This window comes from Nerophis lumbriciformis, linkage group LG09 (assembly GCF_033978685.3).
Source record: "Nerophis lumbriciformis linkage group LG09, RoL_Nlum_v2.1, whole genome shotgun sequence".
Classification (NCBI taxonomy): Eukaryota; Metazoa; Chordata; class Actinopteri; order Syngnathiformes; family Syngnathidae; genus Nerophis; species Nerophis lumbriciformis.
Genome location: NC_084556.2, coordinates 31,921,765 through 31,935,270, shown reverse-complemented (window position 1 = coordinate 31,935,270; position 13,506 = coordinate 31,921,765). Strand labels below are relative to the sequence as shown.

The 13,506-nt window shown below is 42.9% G+C and overlaps 1 protein-coding gene across 2 annotated transcripts in view; it reads right to left on the bottom strand.

Annotated features, from left to right (window-relative positions):
- The window catches only part of trpv1 (transient receptor potential cation channel, subfamily V, member 1), a 42,223-nt gene extending 33,636 nt beyond the window's left edge, over positions 1-8,587 (bottom strand). The window contains exons 1-2 of one of the 2 annotated variants that reach the window (XM_061963307.2): positions 8,440-8,587; positions 2,455-2,679 (exon numbers count right to left, since the gene is read on the bottom strand). In XM_061963307.2, the coding sequence (XP_061819291.1) occupies positions 2,455-2,663 (209 nt within the window). In that variant the 5' untranslated portion in view covers positions 2,664-2,679; positions 8,440-8,587. Of the gene's footprint in view, positions 1-2,454; positions 2,680-8,439 lie in introns of those variants that run through there. The other variant, XM_072913830.1, reaches the window with a different exon arrangement.
- Positions 8,588-13,506: the final 4,919 nt, after the last annotated feature.

Below are 13,506 nucleotides of genomic sequence, written 5' to 3'. Positions count from 1 at the left end.
AATTACTGCGTTAATGCGGCGTGGCATGGAGTCGATGAGTTTCTGGCACTGCTCAGGTGTTATGAGAGCCCAGGTTGCTCTGATAGTGGCCTTCAACTCTTCTGCGTTTTTGGGTCTGGCATTCTGCATCTTCCTTTTCACAATACCCCACAGATTTTCTATGGGGCTAAGGTCAGGGGAGTTGGTGGGCCAATTTAGAACAGAAATACCATGGTCCGTAAACCAGGCACGGGTAGATTTTGCGCTGTGTGCAGGTGCCAAGTCCTGTTGGAACTTGAAATCTCCATCTCCATAGAGCAGGTCAGCAGTAGGAAGCATGAAGTGCTCTAAAACTTGCTGGTAGACGGCTGCGTTGACCCTGGATCTCAGGAAACAGAGTGGACCGACACCAGCAGATGACATGGGTTGGTTTGGTTTGCATTTCCTTTGGAAATCGAGGTCCCAGAGTCTGGAGGAAGACAGGAGAGGCACAGGATCCACGTTGCCTGAAGTCTAGTGTAAAGTTTCCACCATCAGTGATGGTTTGGGGTGCCATGTCATCTACTGGTGTCGGTCCACTCTGTTTCCTGAGATCCAGGGTCAACGCAGCCGTCTACCAGCAAGTTTTAGAGCACTTCATGCTTCCTGCTGCTGACCTGCTCTATGGAGATGGAGATTTCAAGTTCCAACAGGACTTGGCGCCTGCACACAGCGCAAAATCTACCCGTGCCTGGTTTACGGACCATGGTATTTCTGTTCTAAATTGGCCCGCCAACTCCCCTGACCTTAGCCCCATAGAAAATCTGTGGGGTATTGTGAAAAGGAAGATGCAGAATGCCACACCCAAAAACGCAGAAGAGTTGAAGGCCACTATCAGAGCAACCTGGGCTCTCATAACACCTGAGCAGTGCCAGAAACTCATCGACTCCATGCCACGTAGCATTAACGCAGTAATTGAGGCAAAAGGAGCTCCAACCAAGTATTGAGTATTGTACATGCTCATATTTTTCATTTTCATACTTTTCAGTTGGCCAACATTTCTAAAAATCCCTTTTTTGTATTAGCCTTAAGTAATATTCTAATTTTGTGACACACGGAATTTTGGATTTTCATTTGTTGCCACTTCAAATCATCAAAATTAAATGAAATAAACATTTGAATGCATCAGTCTGTGTGCAATGAATAAATATAATGTACAAGTTACACCTTTTGAATGCAATTACTGAAATAAATCAAGTTTTTCAAAATATTCTAATTTACTGGCTTTTACCTGTATATATATATATATATATATACCTCCAGGTTCTGTAACAGCTTCTTCCTTCAGGCCGTATAAATATAAGAAATACTTTAATTTCAGTGAATTCTAGCTATAAATATACTCCTACCCCTTAACCCTGCCCACCCCCCAACCTCCCGAATTCGGAGGTCTCAAGGTTGGCAAGTATGCTTTTATCGCCATCTATAGTTGAATGTCACAGATGACCAACTTCTCGGTTTATGTCCACAACCTTTTTTTATCCAGGTGGGAAGCATGATTTATTATCTACAATTGATCTTCACCAGCTAACAGGCGATCATAAGCAGCAGCTCAGTACGTCAAAACTGCAGCTGCACAGGCTCTTGGATTATGGCACAGCTAAAAATTGTTTCTTTATGTAAAGACTTATGATAACAATATTGCTAATACTTGGTTATTATTCAGGTCACAAGATGTAAATGGAGTATTGTTGGCGCTTTTTGGATGGGTTTTTAAGAGTGATTTAGAGGCAAAATGGATTCCTCTCATTAGCACTATTGCTAGCTACCTGGTAAGAACCGATTATTACACAGTAGAATACAAAAAAAAATACATATGTGTTCTTCTCTCCAATAAGGATTGTGAATGATAGACAAAATTCTTTAAGCGTGTTTTCAGATACGTGGTCTCTTGACTAATTGGTATGCTTTAAGTTGCAAACAAAAATTTGGGTTACAAGCATCCCCGCAATTAGTTGGCATAGCATATGTCCCATTGAACCATAACAATGGGATATGGAACAAGTGATTACATTGTGGGGCTGATCCGGATGACTATTTGGATTCAGAACTTAGCTAGCTAGTGGAAGTATGCGCTCTCCAAATGCTTTTCTTGTTCTATCTATATATTATTAAATTGTAAATCATAGATACCTTTTTTTTGTTTCTTTCTTATCAAATCTTTATCATGTGTTTTATTCTGTTTTAATCATTGTCAATAAATTAAAGGCAAAATCTTTCAAAGATCTTGAAAATTCAAAAGTAAAAAGTATTACCGTAGTATTGGCAATACTGACTCTGTATATACCTCATAGCTAATAGATACCAAAGGTTGTAGTATCGCCCGCCCCTAGTACATAATGAACTACAAAACATTACACATGGTTGTTATAGCATTGCTCTAATGTGGTAGCCAGGGGTTTTATTATGATTTTTAATCAGCATGGCGAAGCTTACTTGCCAAAGTTGAGGTTGAAGCGTATTTGAGGTTTGGTCTTCTCCATTTCCTCCTGGTAGTCAGTGTCCATGGGGGCTAAGGGCGCCTCGTGGCCCACACTTAAAACCGACACTAGAGCATCTTGATTTGGGGATTTGTGGCGATGTTTGTCCGCCTCCGTCCTGTCGTCAGCCTCCAGGGAGAAGACAGAAGAATCTGACTTCTTCATTTTTGTGCCCAGATGTCTAAAAACAAATTTGAAGGAGTTAATGGAAAAGCAGGTAGAGGTGCTAAAAGGAATAAACATGACACTATATTGCATTAAATATGGGACCACTGTGATATATAAACTACTTAATCAAGAGTAATTAATTTGTATGAGTAATCGTGATGAGTAGCACACAGTAACTCGGAATTACACAATTTTAAGATGCATTGTACAAAACCTCATTGAGAAACACAATAATAATTCAAAAAAATTAAACAAAACAAGATTAATTGGATATTAAACATGATTAATCTATTTGACTACATCACGCATGGGATTAATCTACACATTTTAGTCGGTTGACAGCAATGGTATAAACTTTAATAGGCACTCCTAAATAAACCAATAAGAGCCTTATAAGAGTTACAATATATAACCAGCATGTTGGGAGCACATGTCCTACACATTCACGCAAAGGTTTGTTTTGATATTAATACATGTTTTTTCAGTTGTTTTTCAGTAAATTTCCAGTAATCTTGCAGATGATTTAAAAAATAATTGGGTTAGTTAGTTTTGACTTCCACTGTCACATTGTGATTAATGTAAACATTTATTTATTTTTGTAATTTTACCTTTCAATGTTGCCTATCAAAACTGTGCATTATTATTTTGTAAAGACAATATTTTTGTATTTTTTCTTGTACTAATTTTTACTAGATTGTGCAGAAGTACCAATGCATTGAGTTTGTTTGATGATTACACAGTAAACAAAGAATGATAGTACATGCTATATTAGCTAAATATTAGCTTTATGTTTTAGGTGACGTGTAAGATTTGTGGAATATTTAATATTATATCTCATTAATAATGTATTCAAAGACTTTTAGGTTTCCCTTGCCTAAACGCAGGTCAGAATCAGAATCAAGGCCCCCCTCTAGAGCCAGGCCTGGAGGTGGGGCTTGATGTCGAGCGCCTGGTGGCCGGGCCTGCCCCCATGGGGCCCAGCCAGGCACAGACTGAAGAGGCAACGTGGGTCCCCCCTCCAATAGGCTCACCACCTGTAGAAGTTGGGTGCATTGTGAGCTGGGCGGAAGTCGAAGGCAGGGCCCTTAGCGGTCCAATCCTCGGCTACAGAAGCGTTCTCTTGGGACGTGGAACGTCACCTCGCTGGGGGGGGGCAGGAGCCTGAGCTGGTGCGCGAAGTGGAGAAGTTCCGGCTGAATCTAGTTGGTCTCACTTCAACGCACAGCAAGGGCTCTGGAACCAGTCCTCTCGAAAGGGGATGGACGCCTCTCACTGCTGGTGAGAGGCGGGCGGGGGTGGCAATACTTGTTGCCCCGTGGCTCAGAGCCTGCATGTTGGAATTTAACCTGGTGGACGAAAGGGTAGCGTCCCTCCACCTACGGGTGGGGGGGACGGGTCCTGACCATTGCTTGTTTATGCACCAAACAGCAGTTCATGGTACCTGCCCTGTTTTGGAGTCCCGAGAGGGAGTACTGAAGAGTGCTCCTTCTGGTGATTCCCTTGTTCTACTGGGTACTTCAACACTCACATTGGCAACAACAGTCAGACCTGAAGAGGCGTGATTGAGAGAAAGTGTTGCCCTGATCTGAACCTTAGTGGTGTTTTGTTATTGGACTTTTGTGCTCGTCAAAGACTGTCCATAAAAAACACAATGTTCAAACATAAAGGCTCCGCAGTTTGATGATCGACTTTGTGGATGTATCATCGGATTTGTGGTCTCATGTTTTGGACACTCGGGTGAGAGAGGGGTGGCGCTTTTGATGGAGGAGAATGCCGGACAGACCTGGCAGGCTCAAGCGCATAGTGAGGGTCTGCCGGGAATGTGTGGCAGAGTCTACCATCATAGAGAGGTTCAATTCCCACCTCCGGGAGAACTTGGAACATGTTACGAGGGAGGTGCTGGATATTTAGTCCGAGTGGACCATGTTACGTGCATCTATTTTCAAGGCAGCCGATCGGAGCTGTGGTCGGTGCCTGCCAAGGCGGTAATCCCAGAACCCGCTGATGGACACCAATGGTGAGGGATGCCGTCCATCTGCCGCCTTAGGAGGGGGAAGCAGTGATCTGTCAACATCGTGTGTGGTGGGGATAGTGTGCTGCTGATGTTGACTGGGGATGTTGTGGATCGGTGGAAGGAATGCTTCGAAGACCTCCTCAAGTCCACCTGCACGTCTTCCATTGAGGAAGCAGTGCCTGGGGACTCCGCGGTGGGCTCTCCTATTTCTGGGGCTGAGGTAGTTAAGAAGCTCCTCGGTGGCAGGAATCCGCCCGGAGTTCCTTAATGCTCTGGATGCCATGGGGCTGCTTTGGTTGACAAGACACTGCAGTATTGCTTGGACATCGGGGGCGGTGCTTCTAGATTGGCAGACCGGGAGGGGGTTCCTCTCTTTAAGAAGGGTAACCGGAGGGTGTGTTCCAATTATCGAGGCATCACACTCCACAGCCTTCACGGTAAGGTCTATTCAGGTGTACTGAAGAGGACGCTGCACCGGATATTCGAACCTCGGATTCAGGAGGCGCAATTAGGTTTTCCTCCTGGTCGTGGAACTGTGGACCGGCTCTATACTCTTGGCAGGGTCCTTGAGGGTGCATAGGAGTTTGCCCAACCAGTCAACATGTGTTTTGTGGACTTGGAGAAGGCATTCGACCGTGTCCCTCGGGAAGTCCTGTGGAGAGTGCTCAGAAAGTATGAGGTATTGGACCGATCCCTGTATGATCAGTGTCAAAGCTTGGTCCGCATTGCAGGCAGTAAGTCGTATCCGTCTGCAGTAAGGGTAGGACTCCGCCAGGGCTGCTCTTTGTCGCCAATTCTGTTCATAACTTTTACGGACAGAATTTCTCGGCGCAGTCAGTGTGTTGAAGGGAGATCCGGTTTGGCAGCTACAGGATTAGGTCTCTTTTTCCGGATAATGTGGTCCTGCTGGCCTCATCTGGCCAGGATTTTCAGCTCTCGCTGGATCGGTTCGCAGCTGAGTGTGAAGCGCCCGGAATAAAAATCAGCACTTCCAAGTCCGAGTCCATGGTTCTCGCCCGGAAAAGGGTGGAGTGCCATCTCCGAGTTGGGGAGGAGATCCTGCCCCAAGTGGAGGAGTTCAAGTACCTCGGGGACTTGTTCACGAGTGAGAGAAGAGTGGATTGTGAGATCGACAGGCGGATCGGTGCATCGTCTGCAGTGATGCAAACCCTGTATCGGTCTGTCATGGTGAAGAGGGAGCTAAGCTTGAAGGCAAAGCTCTCAATTTAACAGTCGATCAACATCCCTATCCTCACCGATGGTGATGAGCCTTGAGTTATGACCGAAAGGACAAGATCACGTGTACAAGCAGGCAAATGAGTTTCCCCCGTTGGGTGGCTGGGCTCACCCTTAAAAATAAGGTGAGAAGCTCTGTCATTTGGGAGGAGCTCAGAGTAAAGCCGCTGCTCCTCCACATTTAGAGGAGCCAGATGAGGTGGTTTGGGCATCTGGTCTGAATTCCCCCCAGCGCCTCCCTGAGGAGGTGTTTAGGGCCGGTATGACACCACGGGGAAGACTTAGGACATGGTGGAGCGACTATGTCTCCCAGCTGGCCTGGGAACGCCTCGGGATCCCCTGGAAAAGCTGGATGACGTAGCTGGGGAGAAGGAAGTCTGGGCTTCTCTGCTTAGTCTGCTGACCCCGCAACACAACTTCAGAGAAATGTAAGAGTGATGGATGGATGGATGGAATAATGTATTATTTTTATTTTTGCGACATGTCATGGCCTGGGTGCGGGGCTTCATGGTGAGTGCCTGCACCCATGGAACTAAACTGGGTCTGGTCCAAAGAGGCAACTTGGTTCCCCCTCCACTCAAAAGGGTAATGAATTAATTAATGGTGCCTGAATGCAGCTGGGACAGGCTCCAGCACCCCCGCGACCCAGAGAGGGACAAGCGGTAGACAATGGACGAATGGATGGATGGATGTAATATATTTATTGTTAACAAACCAATAAATAAAGTATGTTTATAATTCATATTGACAGAAATAGCTTAACATTTTCATGTTTAAAGATTTCGATAGCTGAAGTTTAAAGCAAAACTGATTATTTGATGAATAGTTTAAAAAAAAAAATGGGTATCATGTGTTCATATGATTTAGCTGGAGGACATTTTTCATGTGAAAGGAATGTGAAAAACAAAACATTCAAAAATGTATGTAGACAGAGTTCCATTATAATAATATGTACTATATTGTATTGCATTTGTACATTGTACATTTATACAGCAAAATAATCACGCTCTAAGAGCCTGTAAGTGCTATATTTGTTATGATCTTACATAACAGTTATTATTAGGTTCATGCATTTTGTTTTATTTACTACCCAGGGCTTTTATTTTTGTTTTAATTTCTTGTTTTTCTCCACTTGCCACCACCTTAGTACTGGCTCCCTCACCTGTCCCTGGTTGCAAATCAGGCTGCTTCTTATACCAGCCTAATAATTACTGCTTTGTGCTTTATACTTCCATATTGTATAGCTTTCTCTATGCTTCCTGTGCCGTTCCTTTTTGTGCACTTCCCTGCTGCACTATTTTTCCTACAGAATAAATTTTGCCTGCACTAGGCCACCCGTTGGCCCTGCGATGAGGTGGCGACTTGTCCAGGGTGTACCCCGCCTTCCGCCCGATTGTAGCTGAGATAGGCTCCAGCGCCCCCCGCGACCCAGAAGGGAATAAGCGGTAGAAAATGGATGGATGGATGGATAGGCCACTCGTCTCTGCATCCTGGGGTCACAACTACTACCGTGACATAAAACGTAACGTTATTAATCACCAATAATATAATCTGATTGATTTAAGTGATTCGAGTCACTTACTGTGTTGGATCAGGCCTTTGCTTTGCTTTAGAACACTGAATTAAATAAAGGTGATGTATATCCATAGAAACTATCATTGTAGAACGTGCGTACCACTGCCATTGTACGTCATGTAATCGGTTAGGAATGTAAAGCAGTCACAAAACATGTAAATACAACACTTTTTGTCCTCATCACACATGTCAGTAGTTGCATATTAGTGTACAGTATACTGTACATAATTTAAATTGATTATTTTTTAAATGATTACATGCCTTATGTTATCTCCCTGTACCGTCAAGTGTATGTATTGCAATGCCAATATGCTCATTTTCTATTCTAGTCTTATAATCTGTGTTTGGAGAAGTGCACCCTGAAGTTACCGTGACACTGTGTCTAAAACATGACTATTTCTGCAGTAGACATGTGATGTTTGCCCGCAGTGACTAACAAAGAGTTGGTTTATGAAAAGATGTCATGACTGCAGCGCACAATTTAGCTGGGCTGATGACCTTACATGTCTTATATTTACAAACTAACATCCAATGAATAAAAAGTATTCTTTCAAAATGTATGAAAAATTTACAAATAAATGGTGAATAATAATAACAACAGGAACTTGTTACTATTTTCTGTTCAAAATGAAGGAATGAATGACTCAGTGTGAAAACATGAGGAACAAAAAGCAATCTGGTGGAAAAAGATGAAAAACCGAGGCAAAACATGTTTCCATTACAAAAAATGCATTTTTAATTTCAGACTGTGACCAGAACATTAGACCTAAAGTAGTTTGTGCTGTATTATTTATTCATACTTCCTACTGCAATTATTGACTGGCTGCTTTTAAACATAATAGAAACGACACTTTATTGTCTTTATGTGATAGAATCTCATGCACGATACAAAATGAAACTAAAGTAATCCTTTGAAGATGTTGAAACAAAAAAGGAGATTTGACTCACCACAGAGGTCCACAATGCAGCTTATGATTGTCCTCTTCTAACATAGAAACAACCCACACACACACACACACACACACACACACACAGTGAGTAGGGTCTCCTGCAGAGGTTCTGGGTGTGTCCGAAGATGCTGCTTTAATGTAACGCAGACAAGATAAGTGAGAAGACGCCAGCGGGGGGAAGAATGACCCGCCCTAGAGAATATCAGAGCACATCAGTGGAGATGTGAGTGCTTGAAAGGAGGATGTATTGACCAGCTGGGTAGCATCGAGCATACGGTGTAAGGCTTCTGCACACATTCCCTTCATTAAACCATGGTTTGACATATCAATATAAGTCTGATTTGTGATTGACACTGTCGGATAGGTATCGAATCTAAAAGTGTGTAATACTGTGGTTGTAATATTTTCCTCTCTAGCTAAAAATGAGAAACAAACTATTGAGGTGTAACATTTAGGTATGGGTATTAGAGAAGTCAATTTAAAACGTGTCACATTTTCAAAAAGAAAACAATTGCGATATATTGCATATTTAAAAAAAATTTCTATCTGCGTTGGCCCTGCAATGAAGGGGGCGACACGTCCTTCCGCCCGAGTGCAGCTGGGATAGGCTCCAGCACCACCGCGACCCCAAAAGGGACGAGCGGTAGAAAATGGATAGATGGATTTTAGTTACTTAGACATTTCTATATGATATTATGAGTTGAGAAAGTTTTGTTGTAATATAGCTGTCAGGAGTAGAAGCATGGAAAGCCGTTTTGGTGACGTGACCCCAGGATGCAGCAGACGGGAGGCAGGAGGTGAGTAAAATAATATTTAATAAAAGAAACACACTCACGAGGGAGTGGGGGAAAGGAGCAAAGGAAGGTGAATGCTAAAGTAAATGCATAAGTGACTGAATTTCCCTTGCTGAAAATCAAGATTAGCGACATGCAGGGCTAAGAAAACGAACAACAGAGCATAGCTTTGACATGCGACAATCAACCGGCGCTGTCTGAAAGACTAGATGGGAGACTGAATGGCAACCGGGCCCAGGTGTGTCCTGGTTGCCAATCAAGGACAGGTGTGGTAGTCAGTAATAGGAAAGACAGGGTATGTGAAACTACAAAATAAGAGTACTGGACAGGAAGTAAAACACCACACAAATAGGGAAAAAAACAACACAAGTCCAAAAACAGTCACAAGGATGTGACAATAGCTCCCTTTCTACAACTTATTTTGGTATTTCCAGCTAAAATATATTCTTTCAACACATTCAAAAAAATCTTTAACTCAGAATGTTGCAAAGACGTTAATCATTGCGGGCTTCACTGTACATTGATTAAATGATTTCACTTAAAATGAAACTTGAAATTACTGTTTTATTTTAAAAGATTCCATGCAAAATGAGGTTGGTCTAACACTATGTGTTTCCTATTTTGCTGTTCCATGTACAACTTAAACATAGGACTACACCCATAATCTCTGAAGAGGTACCAGTCTGGAGGAAGCGCTAGCTGTTCTAGGTCGTGACCCGGGATGGACCACTCCTAAGACATGAAAGAACATTTCCTACTACTACTGTCACATTATCAATAATAATTCAATAACTGTACCTACTTGCCATCCATTGCAGCCGATCGCCAAGGAGCGGGGTCTCCACGTTTGTGGCCCCTTCCCAAACTATCTTATTTTTCCCATTTTGGGCTTACGGAGTTTTGGATCGGGAGATATCGTTGTGGTGTGTGTAGCCCTTCGCCACACTTGTGATTAAGGGCTACATTGTTAAACTTTGACTGATGTGAAGTGAAGTGAATTATATTTATATAGCGCTTTTCTCTAGTGACTCAAAGCGCTTTTACATAGTGAAACCCAATATCTAAGTTAAACTAGTGTGGGTGGCACTGGGAGCAGGTGGGTAAAGTGTCTTGCCCAAGGACACAACAGCAGTGACTAGGATGGGGCGGAAGCGGGAATCGAACCTGGAACCCTCAAGTTGCTGGCACGCCCACTCTACCAACCAAGCTATACCGCCCCACGATGATACACTTTTCTCTGTTTTGTCTTCTAAGCTCTTTTTTTTTTAAGTACTTCCCATTTGCTTAGTGTCATTTCATGTGTGTGGGTGTGTGCAGCTAGCAATATGCCACTTCCTGACTGTTGCAGCTGGCAACATGCCCCTTCCTGTCTCTGACAATGATTTGAAACATTAGTTATGATTAATGCAGAGAAGGTAGGCGATGTGCAAACACAAGGTCTTTTTATTAGGTACCAGGCAATAGGGAAAAAACAGGGAGGAATGACATGGCTAAAGCAGCAGTCCATGGGTGAAAAACAGAAAGCTTGCAAAAATTTAAATTCAAATTCTTTCAATATGAAGTTGATCTAACGCTATTTGTTTTCTATTGTTTTTTTCCATGTACAACTTAAGTACCGTTTGGTTTTGTCTTATAAGCCAATGACTCTCAAACTGTGGTTGTGGTACACAGGGCCAAATATTTGGTTCATTATCTAAGTAGTGTTTTCTGTTTCTATATTCAAACCCAGTTTTACCGTTCAAATTGTGTGGCCAAAAATATGTAAAAATATTCAAACATGCTTGTTAAATGAAACCTTAGGCCTGCTACACTAATGTATTTTAATGTTGCTCATTGCGGTGACACTTGAAGAGCCAAGTGTTTTGTAAGGGGTGGTACTTGCTGAGAAAAATGTAAGAACCACTGTTCTAAGCTAATTCTTTTTTAAGTACTTCCCATTTGTTCAGTTTCGTTGAGTGTGCATGCGTGCATGCGCGCGTGTGTATGTGCAGCTAGCAACATGCCACTTCCTGTTTGCAAATGATGAGAAGCATGAGTAATGCAGAGAAGGTAGGCGATGTGCATGCAGAAGGTCCCCTTCATTAGGTACCAGGCAATAGTAAAAAAAAAAAAAGAAAAAAAAAAAGCGCACTGATGTGTAGGCCATGTCCACACGAACACGGAGAGTTTCAAAAACACATATTTAGGGTTAAAACAATGTCTATCCACACAAGTGTAGTTTCAAAAGTGTCTCAGTCTACATACAAACACATACTCCTGTTGTCATGCACATTTTGTTAAATCAGAAGCCTGAAAAAAGCAGCAATATCTGACTTGGTGGCATTACACTTCCTATTATGTTTATTTTGGTTGACTTTAGATGTACAATGACATGTACCGTATTTTTCGGACTATAAGTCGCATTTTTTTTCATAGTTTGGCCGGGCTCCAGTGTGATTTATATATGTCTTTTTCCTTCTTTGCATTTTCGGCAGGTGCGACTTATACTCCGGTGCGACCAACACTGATAGAATTATAAAATGTTCAGCAACATGGTGATGTATTACATGTGCAGTGAAGTGTACATTATTTATAAAATCAGCGCACACTAACGAAACCCTTTAACATGTTTAAGTGCCTATATAAAGCACACGGACGTGCATGTACCGCTGCAAAACTGTCATGGAATTATAAAGCATTTACTCATGGATATAGTGATACGGTACATGTGTAATGAAGTGTATGTTGTCTTTAACATCAGTACACACTACAAGGAGGACGATGGGGTTTTATTTTTAGTTGCTTGGTCGCATTTTACACGCGAGCATGGTCGCGCCCGGCTCCATCTACAAGAATGGAAGCAAGACACATAAGTTAACTTCATGATTTGTCGTTAAACAAGGAGTAAAACATAAGACAATGTTGCACCTTTCTTATGACACGGAGCAAAATGTCTTGCTTTTTAAAGTTGTTCCATCAGGTAGAGGTTCCACAGCGATCGTATCCAAAACAGCTGACTGTCATTAGCGCCGACGATGTGTCTTTTTTATTAATATTGAGTGAAAATAGCAGCGTGTTTACGTTCAAACATACATTAAGTCATCTTATAGTGTGTTTAAAGGCAGCAAGTCAGTGGTGTTGAGCTTGGAAATGACAGCGTACAACCGTGACGTCATCACAAGTCTTCGTTTGTGCGGTGTACACGCATACGCCCAGCGGAGAGTTTTGGAACTCTACACTTTGGCCAGCGTTTGTAAAAGTCTGCGTTTTTAAAGACAAAAGTATGCGTCTGTGTGTGGACAAGAGGTATAAACACAGTGATAAGTATACCTTTATTAAGTATCTGTGTTTGTGTGGAAATGGCCTAAAGCAGCAAGCCACGGGTGAAAAACAGAAAGTTAGCAAAAATTAAACTTTTAAAATGATTTGATGTCAAAGGATATCATGCAATATTTGGTTGGTCTAACGCCATATGTTTCCTTTTTTGGTGTTCCGTGTACAACTTGAGTAGACTATACCCTTTTTTTCTGTTTTGCCTTCTGAACAAATTCTTTAAGTACATCCCATTTGTTCACTTTCATTTTATGTATGTGCATGTGTGTGCAGCTGGCAATAATATGACTAATGCAGCTCAGAGTACCCACTATTTTTGGATTCCTTTGAGGGAGTACTGGAAAGTGCTCCCTCAGGTGATTCCGTTGTTCTGATGAGGGACTTCAACGCTCATGTTGGCAATGACAGTGAAGCCTGGAGAGGCGTGATTGGGAAGAATGACCGCCCGGATCTGAACCCGAGTGGACTTTTGTGCTCGTCACAGATTGTCCATAACAAACACCATGTTCAAGCATAAGGGTGTCCATATGTGCACTTGGCACCAGGACACCCTCGGCCGCAGTTCCATGATCGACTTTGTAGTTGTGTCATCGGATTTGGACACTCGGGTGAAGAGAGGGGTGGAGCTTTCTACCGATCACCACTTGGTGGTAAGTTGGCTCCGATGGTGGAGGAGGATGCCGGACAGACATGGCAGGCCAAAACGCAGTGTGATGGTCTGCTGGGAACGTCTAGCGGGGTCTCCTGTCAGAGAGAGTTTCAATTCCTACCTCCGGAAAAACTTTGATCATGTCACGTGGGAGGCACTGGATATTGAGTCCGAGTGGACCATGTTACGTGCCTCTATTGTCGTGGCGGCCGATTGGAGCTGTGGCCGCAAGGTGGTAGCTGCCTATCGTGGCGGTAATCCTAAAACCCGCTGGTGGTGAGGGATGCCGTCAAGCTGAAGAAGGAGTCCT